This window comes from Choloepus didactylus, chromosome 5, assembly GCF_015220235.1.
Source record: "Choloepus didactylus isolate mChoDid1 chromosome 5, mChoDid1.pri, whole genome shotgun sequence".
Lineage (NCBI taxonomy): Eukaryota > Metazoa > Chordata > Mammalia > Pilosa > Megalonychidae > Choloepus > Choloepus didactylus.
In genome coordinates, this window is record NC_051311.1 from 75940688 (window position 1) to 75955538 (window position 14851).

General features: G+C 39.2%; 1 protein-coding gene across 3 annotated transcripts in view; it reads left to right on the forward strand.

Moving 5' to 3' along the window:
* The window catches only part of CTTNBP2 (cortactin binding protein 2), a 158182-nt gene that overhangs the window by 126275 nt on the left and 17056 nt on the right, over positions 1 to 14851 (forward strand). For all 3 annotated transcript variants that reach the window (XM_037836306.1, XM_037836308.1, XM_037836307.1), the window contains 3 exons: positions 6570 to 6722; positions 6874 to 7061; positions 14547 to 14725. In XM_037836306.1, the coding sequence (XP_037692234.1) occupies positions 6570 to 6722; positions 6874 to 7061; positions 14547 to 14725 (520 nt within the window). The remainder of the gene's footprint in view (positions 1 to 6569; positions 6723 to 6873; positions 7062 to 14546; positions 14726 to 14851) is intronic.

Below are 14851 nucleotides of genomic sequence, written 5' to 3' on the forward strand. Positions count from 1 at the left end.
CACTGATTTGCAATAATTATGTGTTTAATGACTAGGTGAATTTCCTGATGAGGAAATAGCATGGGCAAAGAATAAAGGGAATCTGCAGTCCTATTCGGGTGTCAGCAAGGAGAAGGACTTACTTGGAATTCAGGAAGAAAGAGGGAAGATTTGAGAACAGGAGTTGAAAAGAATACAGTTAATGACAGGGCATAAAGATAGGGTGATCTGGATTTGAAATGTGAGATTCTTGAACAAAATACTGAGGCCAAAAAAATCCCCACTATAACTACTTTTTAATGTAGGAAATGATCTATCTTCTCTATATACAAAAGGATGGATTTTTATTCTGTTTATGGCCCAATAAATTACAAGTATCAAATATCTTCCTTTTCTTTTTTAATTACAAAATTAAGGCATAGATAAGCAGTTTGTCTGCTAAGATCATGAATGCAGTTGCCTAGGTGAGCAACCTGAAAGTCATCATAGATTCCTTTTGTCTTACTTCCCACATCCTGTTAGTTCCTAAGTTCTGTTGAATGTGCTTCTTATAGCTCGTCTCCACCTCCTGCTCTCCATTCCCCCTACCACTAACAATTTCTTTTTTCAAGGGAATGGGGAGGTGTCATCACTAACCCTAACCCATCTTATTTCCTCTGGTCTCACTCCTCACCCCACCACCTGTGCTCTGCAGGGCTTCCAGAGGACTCACTCTAGAATAAAAAATAATCTGTGGTAGTTCCTTCTTATGGCTTCAGTGAAAAGCTAAAGTTTTCTGATCGTCATGTCGAGAACGTTGGGATCTGGCCTCTGAATCTTGTTCATCCTCATCTCTTAAAACTCCTCCACCTCCATCACCATTTCCTCAGCAGGACCCATAGCCGGTGACCAAAGAAGAGACAATGGCAAGTACATACTTTGAGTAGGAGAGGGCGTGAGAGGTTTCTGAGCAGCGAGCCAGAGGGAAGGATCCACCAAAGGGTGTGATAGTAGTGCAGAAAGCATATCACAAGGCTGATCCTTGGGAGGCGAGTGAAGTCAAGAGGTGATGGAAAAAAAAATACAGGGAAGAGAAAGAGCGATCTGGATGAGGGAAAAGAGGTCCCTAAACTGTTCCACTCAGGCTTTTAGAATAATAAGGGTATAAAAATTATCCAGCAGCTATTCTCTTGCTTTTTTACCAAGAAATTAAATGGACCAAAGTACAAGTAAGGAATCTACTGATTCATAAGATATGCTACATTTAAAATGCTGTTTAACCTCATTTTCTCTAAAGAAAATACTTGGTTTGGGCTGGGACAAGAATGACAATTACCATTGTTGAACTTCTATCTTCCAATGAGCACAGCACACATATTGCCTTATTTTGTTCCTCTCCACACAACTCTGCAGCAGAGAGCCAATGAAAAGAGTGTGTCAGAGAAGGAACAAAAGAGGTATACAAAAAGATACTTCCAAAAGCAAGAAGAGCATATATATATATATATTTTTTTTAATTCAGTTTTATTGAGATATATTCACATAGCATACAGTCATCCATGGTGTACAATCAACTGTTCACAGTACCATCATATAGTTGTGCATTCATCACCCCAATCTATTTTTGAACATTTTCCTTACACCAGAAAGAATCAGAATAAGAATGAAAAATAAAAGTAAAAAAGAACACCGAAATCATCTGCCCCCATCCCACCCTATTTTTATTTAGTTTTTGTCCCCATTTTTTCTACTCATCCATCTGTACACTGGATAAAGGGAGTGTGATCCACAAGGTTTTCACAATCACACTGTCACCCCTTATAATCTACATTGTTATACAATTGTCTTCAAGAGTCAACGGTTGGAGTTTGTAGTTTCAGGTATTTACTTCTAGCTATTCCAATACATTAAAACCTAAAAAGCGTTATCTATAGAGTGCGTAAGAATGTCCACCAGAGTGACCTCTTGACTCCATTTGAAATCTCTCACTAAAGCTTTATTTCATTTCATTTCGCATCTCCCTTTTGGTCAAGAAGATGTTCTCAATCCCACGATGCCAGGTCCAGATTCATCCCCAGGAGTCATATCCCACGTTGCCAGGGAGATTTACACTCCTGGAAGTCAGGTCCCACGTAGTGGGGGGAGGGCAGTGAGATCACCTGCCGAGGTGGCTTAGAGAGAGAGGGCCACATCTGAGCAACAAAGAGGCACTCAGGGAGAGACTCTTAGGCACAATTATAAGGAGGTTTAGCCTCTCCTTGGAGAGAAAATATATTTTAAATAAGTAGCTTTAAAAAATCTAAAACATATGGAGATTAAAATGGTGACCGTGAAGAAAAGAAAGTAGAACAAAAGAACCCTTCAGATCAAAGGACATAGATACACTAATAAAGGTTATTTCATGTTTATTTTAAAATAGCTTCTTCCTTCTCATAGTACCTTTCGTGAGAAACAGCCGTATCACATGGCTCTGCTAGTTGGTAGGGAGGGTGTGAATGCCTGTTAGAATTGGGTCAGATTTCTCCTCAGTATGAGGTATGGAGTTGGGTTAGCAAGACAGATATATTTTCTTAAAATTACATGTGACAGTCAGTGGTAAAAAGAATATTTAAACACTAGGTCTTTTAAAATAATACTTTGAATTACCAAGAGAGCTTTTGCTTTTAGAAGTAATGAGAGTGGAATTACTCTAATAATAGTAGTAGAACATGATAATTGGATTCCATCTAAACGAGATTACCTCCTTGGATGTAGCATTGTCAGACTCTTTAAAGGTTTGCTCTTTGCTTCTCACTGGGATTCGCAGAGCATCATTCCTGCAGAACCTTGTTTTAAGTTGACAGTGTAAAAAAAAGGAGCTGCTTTCCATCCCCACAGGGGAGAGTGTAGATTTGAAGTTACCCTAGGCACAGAGGAGTTTGGATCTAGCTATAAATGTGGTATGTTAATTATTTTTAAACCAGTAAGTGTTGCTGTGGAACTTACTATCCAGGACATTTAATGTGAGGGGGTACAAAGGGTGTAACCTTGAGCTAACGCTCACCCTTGATACTCTGAGTAAGATTACCAACCTGCAGGAGAAGGGCAGGACTGATGGAACCTATAAAGTTGGAATCAAGAAGGATGGAAAGAATATAGTTTGAGGATTAGGGCTTAGCCTCAGGCAAAGGGAATCCACATGCCTGACCTTTTTGACCCCAGGTCAAAAATAATCCCCAGATATAATATGAGGTGGCCTTCTCCCACATCTCCATGAACCCTGATCAGAGGCTGGTTAATTCCTCAAACTCAAAAGTGCTTCTGTGGTTGGTTAGAATTGTAAACCTGAAACTAAGCTCTGATTAGACAAATGATGCTTCTCAACTAAAATAAAATTTACCGTAGGCCAACTCGTTTAAAGATGTTGAACTTCAGTGGTTGGGTAGAAAAGTGGGTGTTACTGAAAAATTGAGAAATTGAGACAAAGCTCTTCAACGAAACCCACACTATTTTACCCTTGACAAATACCTTATAGGAGACCAAGATAAACAGAAATGGGATGGAAACTCAACCCAACTGCTGAGGAACAGCAACCCTACCTCTTTTTGTCCGGGCCATGTACTATTCCATCAAATGTGACATTAATAAAGTCTTTACTAATATAATCCTTGCTGATGGACCCAGGAAAATGAGTTTACTATCTCTTTCCAAGCAACCTTCACTCCTGTAAACTTGTTCATTTATGTATCCAGCCTGAATCTACCCTCCTTGCACCCACTCACATATCCAGCTACCTGCTTGACGTCTCCAAAGGGAGGCCTCAAACACATCAGGCCTGAAGTCACCCCTGCCCCAAGTCCATTCCTGCTCTTGTATTTCCTGCCTTTGTTAATGACACCACCTCTTCTCCAGCCCCGAGGTGGGGGCTTCAGAATTGTCTCTGATGCTTCCTCTCTGCCCCTCTCTCCATGTGGTCAACCACTAGGCCTTGCTAACTCTCTGAGAATGCTTTTTCATTCGGAGCCTTGGCCCTTGGATGGGCTCCCATCACGTCTTGCCTTGACCAAGCAGTACAAGCCTAGTAGGCATGTGCTCCTGCTTCTTCCTCTCCAGACATTTCCTTGCACCAGAATGAGGATCTCAAAGCAGGGAAAATCCTGTTTATTCTCCTCCTAAAAGACTTCCCTTGGTTCCCATTGCTGGTAGATTTTTCCTTCCTAACACAATATTCTGGGTCTCTCAGTTTTCATTTTGGGACTAGTTCTGTGATTTTATTGCAGCAAGTCTCACCCCTGCCTGCATGTTACAGTCATTGGGGAGCTTTTACCCTTTTATGTCAAAGCCTCTGGCCCAGCGCAGAATCTGCATCGCTGGGGATGGATCCCAGGTGATTCTAATATGCAGCCCAGGTTGATGTCACCCCCTTCCTCCTGCCCACAGCTGTGGTTACTTGATCCCATTCCACTGACCTGGCTCCAGCCCCCTCCTGACTTGAGGTATTCATCAGCTGTGAGCTCACCATCTCGCCACTCTTGCAACTATTCTAACCTTGATTTGATGCCCCAGGCCCTTCTAGAACTAAGCCCTGCCTTTGTCCCAGCCTCCATTCTTCTGCTTGTGCCATTTCTTAAACCTGGAAAGCCTTCCCCTGACCCAGCCATTGTTAAGATGCCATTGCTCATAATAGGCCTGCCTTATAATGCCACATCCCCCCAGTTAGAATCAGTCAGAATCATTCACCTCCATGCTTAGTGTAAGACATGCAGCAAGGGGGCACTGGGCAAACACCTGTTGAAAAGCAGTTAGATGTTCCCACAGATACATACCAGCTGGTTGCAGCAGCTTCAGGGCCACTCAGACTAGTCATATATTTAACAAAAATCAAGGAAAAGCTAGAGACCTTCAGTCCCAAGTTACAGAACAGATACACAAACCATTCAACCTGGCTCTGGTTTTAAATCATTGGGTAGAAAAGTTTTGTCAGTTTATCCTCATTACTTTAACCAACTGTTGGTTTATCATATCTCTATAATAAATATAATTCTGAAAGTAACATTTGAACCCTGAGAAGCTCAGTATGTGAGCACTCATTACTGAATAGCTGTGTTGAAGGGAATCTGACCCACATTCAACACTATGATAATGGCCCCACAGGAGCAACTAAATCAAGAGATGACTGTTATTGTTTCAGTCATCCAGTCTTTTAAGCTTCATAGCATCCAAAAAAGCTATTTCAGTCTTAGAATAGATCCATTTAAAATGCTCCAGGACTTCTTTTAAAAGTGAAAATACATTACGTCTTGGCAACAAGAAGAGGGAAAAGAGAGATACTATCACAAGTATATGTGAAAAGTGGGATATTTGACAAGATTGCTCTCAAGTATTTTAAATTGGTGTCTTTCTTTTCTGTTTTTGGCAACAAGAAGAGAGAACAGAAAAGATACTGTCATGAGTATTTGTGAGAAGTGAAATATTTGACTATTGCTCTCAAGTATTTAAATTAGTCTCTCTTCTTGGGGTTAAGTTTAAGACTTTGGCACCTGAGGATTGTAAAAAGTGATTTTAATTTTTTAAAATTCATTGGTTTTTAGGAAGTACTATATTTATTTTAATCAAAATGTTAATAATATTTGAGTGCTTAGTTTGTTTCCTCTATATAACAATAATCTTCCATTTACTTTCTATCTTTCGTTTGGGGCTGATACGCAATGTGTCTGCCCCTCCCACCAACAATCACATCAGACTCAGAAGTTTTAGATTTTAATCCTTCTTCTGCCACTGTTTCTGAAACCTTAGTCAAATAACTAACTTCTCTAAGATTTGGTTTCCTCTTCTGTAAAATAAGGGGAGGGATCTGGTTATTTCTCTGAGGTCCAGTCTGCATAATACTATGAACATTTAACATGTGTCATTTGAAGGTCATTTAAGGATTTTTTTTTTAACTTAAATATTATAAAATATTCATACTTAAAATACATAGTACATTTTTTACAGACTAATGAATACTTTTAAGTAAAATATCCATGTAACCATTGACCAGGTTAAGAAATAGAACATTTCCAACTTCCAGACTGTGCCGTGTGCCCCTCCCCTGTCACAACCCCTACCTTCCTGAGGTAACCACTAGTCTTTTTTGATAAACTTTTCCTTGTTTTACTTCATGGTTTTCCATCTATGAAAGCCTACACTGCATATTTAGTGTTACCTGTATTTGAAATTTACATGATGAAATCATACAGCATGTATTCTTTGAAATTTGCTCCTTAATATATTATTTGTGACAGTCCCCCATGTTGTTGCCTGTAGTTGTAACTTCTTCACTTTCATATCCATTACATAAATATAATCCTATTTATATATTCATTCTATTGTTCATAGACATTGGGTTGTTTCCAGTTGGGATCTGCTAAGGAAGTAGGAGTGATGGATCAAGTGTGTTTGTGTGTTACTTCAACAGTATTAAATAATACCAAACTGTTTTCAAGAGTCATTAAACTCCCCCTGCAATTGAAGAGCATTCCCATTGTACCCCATCATTGTCAGCACTTTATATTTTCATACTTTTAAATTTTTGCCAGTTTGCATAGGTTTTTATGAAAGCTCTAATCACTGAATCTCCCTTTTGACCACAGCTTGCCTGATCCCAGTGAAACAATCTCCTGTAACCAAGAGAGTCATCATCATCTTAGAGAATTTGGAAAAATCCACATTGTCTGAGTTATTGGGGGACTTTTTGGCACCTCTTGAAAATCGCAGCACTGAAAGCCCCTGTACTTTTCAAAAAGGTAAAGGTAGTAGAGAGACTGTGCTGAGAAGCAAGCTTCTGTACTATCATTCAAATCCTCGTGCTCCCAAGACTACAAATCATACTTCATGTTCTCTCTTTAACTTATTTAATTTGCTGAGGTTGGACCATTGCTTTTGGTTTGTTTTTAGGAAATGGAGCATCGGAATGTTATTACTTTCATGAGAACTGCTTTCTGATGGGAACCATTGCCAAGGCCTGCCTCCAGGGCTCCGATTTGCTGGTGCAGCAGCATTTCCGCTGGGTTCAGCTGCGGTGGGATGGCGAGCCCATGCATGGTCTGCTGCAGAGGTTCTTAAGAAGGAAAGTTGTAAATAAGGTAACAAACTGCAGAGGTGACAGTGCTGGCCCTTCTTTCCATGGAGGCAGGGTCCTGTCACCAGGAGAGTGGGGCTACAGTGTCAGGAAATCTGAGCATGATTCCACCACTTACTGTGGGACCTCAAGCAGGTAAAATTCTTGGATATTCAAGGGTTAAATAAGACAATGCAAGTAAAACCCTTAACAGTTCTGGAGTATATTAAGTAGAAAAATAAAATAGTAAATAGGTTTTACTATTGTTAGTAACTGTTCCCAAGTTCTAAATGGCATAGAAGACTAGACTAGAAAATTAATTGCTTTTCTTAAAAGAAAAAGCCAACTCTTCCTTAGAGCCATCTGAACATTTTCCATCCACTCAGGCTAGTTTTAATATAGGGCAGTTACACTGAATTATAGTAAATGTTTTAAGGTCACATAAAAAATTAGAATCCTATAACATACGATACATTTTAAAGAGTAATAATGATGTTTAGTTATTTTTTTCACAGAAAAATAAAATAGGCATTCCACATTATCCCAAATAACAAAATTAACTTAGTAATGACTGGATCTAGCACATTACTTATTCCTAATCGACATTCTTAAATCAGGCTAGTAATTGTGTCAAGGTAGATTTGAAATAATAGATCTCTATACAGCAAAATTTTGTCTTTCTGCACAGTAGGAAGCATTTGGAGGCCAGTGTTCATTATCGTTTCAGTACGGAATACTGAAAATTACAAAATAGCCAACTGCTAGTGGATTAGCAAAAAAGAACCCTTTTTCCCCTCATTTGACCAGCTGTATTGAGGTAGGTGTTGCACTCCTTGGTACAGCAGCTGGGTGGTGTCAGGGCCCCAGGCCTGTCTGGTGAGACTCTTCACCTTCCTTGCCTGGTTGTGAGATGCCTGCAGGGCTTCAGGCGTTAGCTCAAAGGCAGAAAGCAGAGCGCTCACTGAATAGAGGGCTGCATCTTCAGTCTCCTTATCAAAAGGAGATTTTCCATATCTTCCAGAAACATAAGACTTAATATTCCATTAACCAGAACTGGTTTCATGCTCATCCTCACCCTCCCACCCCAGACTTTGGCCAGACTTTGCTTCCCAAGATGGAAGCTCTCCACCAAGTACCTGAATAAAATCCGGTCTATTGTAGTGGGGTGTGTGCGTGTGTGCGTGTGTGTGTGTGTGTGTGTGTGTGTGTGTCTACATGCATGGGGGTAGGAGAGGTGGGCAGAGGAAGAAGCTTGTGATAGTCCAGTGAACAGTGCCTGCCACTAGTGATTTGAATTAGTATCTGAAATTCCTAATTTAATCCAGAAGTTCCCCAACCCCAAGTTATGGTAAAGCCTGGTCATGAGTATATGCTTTTGGCCAAAAGACAGTGATTGCATGACTGCAACAAGTAGGTAGAAAGGTGAAATAAGGTAGGTCATAGATCTGTAGCTTTTCAAATTACTGATACTTCCATTAAAGTCATCATTTTTAAGATCTAAATCACATTACCAAAAAATTTACATAAATAATCTCAAAAGATACCAAGGTACCAATTTTGTTCTATAGAATTGGCACTATTTCAGGTAAAATGTAACCTCCCCAACTCGCTGAGAAAAATAGTTTGAAAGGGGTTGATTTTACTTATTTTGAAAAGAAAATTCCAAGCTTCACGCTCTACTCGCTTTTTCTATTGTGTTTGAGAATGGGGATGTGGGCTGTTTTGCAAAGAATAGAAAGGAGGAAAAAAAGATGATGCCTTTCATTTACCAAGAATCACTTCAAATAGGTTAATAAACTGGATTCCTGGGGTAAATGTGCAATGGGAATGAACATCAACTGCAAAACATCAGGTATCTTGTAACTGCAGAATAGAATGAAATCTTTGGGGACACTAAGTAAAACAGTGGAACTTGTTTTCCTAATTACTTACAGGAATATAAGAAAATAGACTTTTCAGGACAATTGTCTTCCTACTACTATTTGATAAAAATAATTATACTTCTAGTAGGAAATTAATATTCAATTTATCATTAATTATAGTACATGATCTCAGAATTCTTGCTGGAAGAATATCAGAGAAATTGAGGGAATTGTAATGATTGTTCCTGTTTTGAAGAGAAGGGAAATTATAATAACAGACCCTGAAACACATAATATTGTTTTAACAGAGCTGCTGTTATCACTGAACTATGCTTGCATTTTGCCTTGAACAAATTATTTATTTCCCTTCATGTAGGGCTTGCCAACATTCACAGATTTTCCTTGGTCTTAATATCATAATTACTTGATGACACAAAGAATTTTCTTTCTTACAAAAAAAGTTAATTACTTTATCTGACTTCCAAACAATTGAAGGATTTTTCCCAATAGCAAATAGATCTTTGTTCTTTTGTGGACTCTCTGTTTCACCAAAAAGGGACATGATTACATAAAATATCATTCTAAAAAGAATTGCTCCTACCAGACATTGTGTGTTATTCAGTATTATTTCACATTTTCACGTTTTAAATTTTAAAAACAAATTTCTTTATGCTGGCAGAACTCTGTACATAATTTTGGTGAAATTAGCATTTTAGCTGAGACCTTCCTTTTGGGGAAATTAATTTTTTTTTTTCACCTCCGCAATACAAGGTAAGCTTTTCCCAAGTTAGATATACTTTCTTATCACTTGACCAAAATATTGAAATATTGACTGTCATTTTTATTTCATTAGTTCAAAAACACTTTTTTGAACACTACTGTTTGCAAGGCCCTGTGAGTTATTGTACATACGTGTGAATGATGATTTTTGCCAGAGCTGATGTCCTAAGAATTCATTCAAGTTTTCTCCTTGCTCTACTCACTGCTTTATTGCATCTGCCCCCCTTTACTTCCATGTAATAAGCAACTATCTGTCTAATTTAGTGCACCTTAAACTGCATGTGTAAGCCAATCTCAGAATGGCCCAACCCCATCCCAAAGTCCTGGCTTCTCCTTCTGACTTTATTTTTTGTTGTCATGTGTCACCCAGACTTAGAACTTTTCATTCTGTTCATGCATTAAGTCATAGCATTTTTTAAATACATTTTTTATTGTGAAATTTGACATATATATGTAACAGTGATAACTTTCGAAGTACGATTTAACAAGTAGCTAGAGGCCAAATTTCAAAGAATACTATGGGTTACAGTTCCACAATTTCAGTTATTTCCTTCTAGCTATTCTAATACCCTAGCATCTTAAAAAATTTTATATCAAGATTCAGTATTCATAACCTTTGTTAAATCCTATCTTGTCTGTTGCCACCCCTTCCTCTCATTTAATCACTTCCTCGATCTTCAGGGGAGTATAGGCAGTGACCACCCTAACTGTTCATGCTGAAAAGGGGTGTCAGCATTATTGGGGATGGGGCTGCATCCGGTTGTTTTTTCTTAAAGAGACTGTTGCCTCTGGGTTGTAGGACTTGTCTGGCATAGGAGCACTCTGGTGGATTTAAGTTTCTGAGAGAAAAACAGTGAGTGAAACTTTTATAGAATCTCAGATAGGGACCTAGGTATTTCAGGACTACTGTTAGTTGGGGCTTGGCATACTGTGGAGATTTGGGATGTCTAGCTGGAGAGTCATAGCATTTTTAAAGTCCTCACTCTATGACACACCAAGCAAGACCAAGAAATAGGGCCGACAGACTTACAGCTAGAGAAACACAGATCACCAAAACACAGTGAGCCAAGTCCAGCCATGGACATTTGTGTGGGATGTATCAGAGCATGGTGAAGTTACCTGCTTATACATTCACTAAATATTTTACACAGGCCCAGGGACTGCGGGACAAGACAGGCATCTCTCCCTCCCTCCTGGAACTAATGTTCACAAGGAAAGGCAGGCCAAGGAAAGGAAACATCCATGTGCTGTTTGGTAGTCTTGGAGGACAGTTTTTATGTTTAGGAGAAGTTATTTAAGTGCTGTTTTTAAAAATATATTCAATGTATTGAAGCTACATGTCCAAATACCCAGCTTTCCCTCAAGCTTTTAAGTTCATTGTACGAGATTTACCTTTCTGTATGTCAGTCTAGCAAATTTTAGCAATCACTTTAAAGAGGTTCTTTCAACTTAGTTAATTAAATCCCTTTAAATAGTTTAATTGGCTTTAAAAGTTTAATGCATTTTATTTCTTTTTTCAGTGACTCTATTGCCTATCAAACCAACCTTCCCAAGTACTTAAGTCTTATTAAATCAGAAAGTTAAATTTACAAATGCAATGACTTACTTGTTCTCTTAATTCTTGTACTGTTTACACAAACAGTAAAATTTTCTTACCACTTTTAACTTAAAATCTTTTAAATTAAAACTATAGATAGAAATTAATAACTATTCCATTTTAAATTGGAAACATGAGGCTCTTCTGATATGTGAAATTCTTTTAAACATTATAGGTACTTGAAAATACCAAATATATGATTATCCCTCATCCTAACCCAGAAAATATGAACAATATAGGTTTGATTTTATATGACTTAATGCTGAATATTCATGGAGATAAAAATACAGATCTCCCTGCGCACCCCCTCCCCAGCCAAATAAAAGACTATCACCATGCCAAATAACCTGGGTTATTTTCCCATGCAAATTTATGGTTATTTCCTAGGTGAGCTGAGTTTTATATCAATCAGAGAACTTAGTGAGGACTTGTGATCTGGCTTCAGATTTTTCTCAGTAATAGGAGGGGAAAATGGGCCCCTTTCACAGTCACTATGTGAGTAGTTTCCAACCCTTGTAGTGCGTTAGATTAAATTTACAGATGACCTAATTCTCAGATTTGTTTTGAGCCCGTAACCTCCACCCACAGTACTCTACCACTGATTAATTTAAGCCATGTTTTTTTTCCTGAGTGGCAGGGCCAGAAGTCTGATAAATATTTGAATGACATCAGATTTTCAATCTGGAAGTGTCTTTGGGGATAATGAGCCTAGCCAACTTCCTCATTTTACAGATCGTAAATTTTTTTTTTTTTTAATCATCATTTTATTGAGATATATTCACATACCATGCAGTCATACAAAACAAATTGTACTTTCGATTGTTTACAGTACCATTACATAGTTGTACATTCATCACCTAAATCAATCCCTGACACCTTCATTAGCACACACACAAAAATAACAAGAATAATAATTAGAGTGAAAAAGAGCAATTGAAGTAAAAAAGAACACTGGGTACCTTTGTCTGTTTGTTTCCTTCCCCTACTTTTCTACACATCCATCCATAAACTAGACAAAGGGGAGTGTGGTCCTTATGGCTTTCCCAATCCCATTGTCACCCCTCATAAGCTACATTTTTATACAACTGTCTTCGAGATTCATGGGTTCTGGGTTGTAGTTTAATAGTTTCAGGTATCCACCACCAGCTACCCCAATTCTTTAGAACCTAAAAAAGGTTGTCTAAAGTGTGCGTAAGAGTGCCCACCAGAGTGATCTCTCGGCTCGTTTTGGAATCTCTCTGCCACTGAAGCTTATTTCATTTCCTTTCACATCCCCCTTTTGGTCAAGAAGATGTTCTCCATCCCACGATGCCGGGTCTACATTCCTCCTACAGATGGTAAATTTTTGCACTCTCATTCTTGATTTTGTCTGACTTCATGAGCACAATAAAATCATGCTAATTACAGTAAACAAATGACCAATGTGTGCTATGAAAGAGACACGTAAGGTACCACTCTATAACTTAGGGCAGGCGGAGGAGAAGCACTTATTTTAGAAACGGTGGATCGGAAAGCCTCTACGAGGCAAGGCCTTTTAGTTTGCACCAAGCTGTCACCTAAAGGATGGAGGGTTTGCTAAGAATAGGGAGCCAGGTGGTCTGGGCAGAAGGAGCAGCACTGGCAGCAAATCTTGGGTATAGGGTAGAAGAACTTGGTGTGTGGGGAAACTGAAGGATAGCTCTGTAGTTATGCAGTCGTGTGCTCCAGGGACAGTGCTAGGCTGGGACAGATCAGATTCAGCACCTTGAATTAGTAACAGTTCAGTGGATTGTCATTTCTTCATTGTTCTTTGCAAACATCAGCAACCATCTTCTGCATGGTTCTTTCCCCATTCTGTATTTGACATGCTCTGCTACCTCCCCCTCACCAGTCAAGTATCCTTTTCATCCTTTGAGATCCAGCCAGAGTCTCACCTCGCCATTTTATCTTCCTAACCATGCAGTAGTCACATTTCCGTAGTATCTGGTCTCTGTGCTTAAAGATTTTCAATCTAGAAGGAATCTTGTGAATAATGAACCTGGCCAACTTCCTCATTTTACAGATGGAGAGATGTAAAAACAACAACAAAACCCACACCGGCAGGGCTGGCCGTAGCTGGTCCCTGGCTCCTCTCTACAGCACACCTCGCTCTCCCAACACTGATCACTTGCTCTCCATTAGCTTCTGACACATCTCTTCTTGTTTTCTCCTTTATAGTTCTAGAAACAGGGCCTAACGTGTCTTTTCCCCCTTTTTAGTAGTGGTCATTAGCAGTGTTTATGCATAACAGGGATGCAATAAATATGTTTTCAAATATAAGCCTCAAAACATTTTCACAAAATTGTCTTTGAGTATATATTAAGGAAAGGAAATACAAGCTTGTAGTAACTGGAAATTCTGTTTAGTTTATAATGCACTGTCAAATAATAACCACTTTTACCATAAAAGAGCAAACTTGCAAAATGAGAAATTTCTTGTAAACAGCGTCTTTGTTTTTGAGAGATAAGGGGTGACCACCTGCCTTTGGGAATGATGAAGCATCCTTCTCTACCAGGATACAGGATATGTAACAATCTGAACTTTGGAAACAGTTTATTGGGCAGTCTCCAATGAAGAAACCAATTCAATCTCCCTAGAAAGAATGGGGTTTCCTGAGGACTGAGGAAAAATGAGAACTCGACCCTCATTCTCCCTTATTTAACACGTGAGGACATGATTAGGCAGTTGTGGAGGCACCCCTCCCTTCATCAGCTGTCCAGAGCTCAGTGATTCTCAGCCCTCAGCCCTGACTGACCATAGGGTGTGTAGCTTAATTAGAGATCATCAGAAATTTTAAGCTTAAGGAAGAGAAAAGTTCTTTCTCTGCCTTAATATTTGTCACGTCAAATGTGATAAATCACTTCTTTTCCTTTCAGCTAAATGCTGTATCCTAATACTAATTTTCTAAATAAACTCTAGCCCTGGTTTTGCAACTATTTCCTATGGGACCCTGGGCAAGCTATTACTTCTTTGTACCTCAGTTTCCTCATAGGTAAACTGGGGGGAGATCACTTGCCTCAGGCTGGTGGTGCGAATTAAATGAGACACACTAACGCATTAGCACACGTAATACTGCGTGTTATTAGGTATTCCTCCTTCAGCCGTCTCAAGTGAAGGTCAGATCAGATTCAGCTACATTTTCAATTGCTTTACAGTTTTCCTTTTTTTTCTATTTTTAATTTTAACAAAATTAAACAAAAGAAAAAGTGTCATTTAAACCAAACCTCAGTGCTGTGCCTCCCTGTCTCTCTAGTTCAGAGGAAAGGCACCCTCCCCCTGCGATCCTGTGTGCAAGATGGTCGACTGGAGCCTGTCTGTCTGGCACCAACTCAACTCCTGCCTGGCCCGCCTGGGCACACCTGATGCACTTCTTGGGCCAAAGTATTTTCTGTCTTGTCCTGTAGTCCCAGGACATGCTCAGGCGACAGTGAAGTAAGTGTCATTTCTCCTTGGCTTACCTATTTGAATTAGAGCCACAGGCAACATTGGGATATTTAAGAATGAGCATGCGGACTGGGTTGCCTTCTGCCCCCACTTGCCATCAGTTTGGAAAGCCAG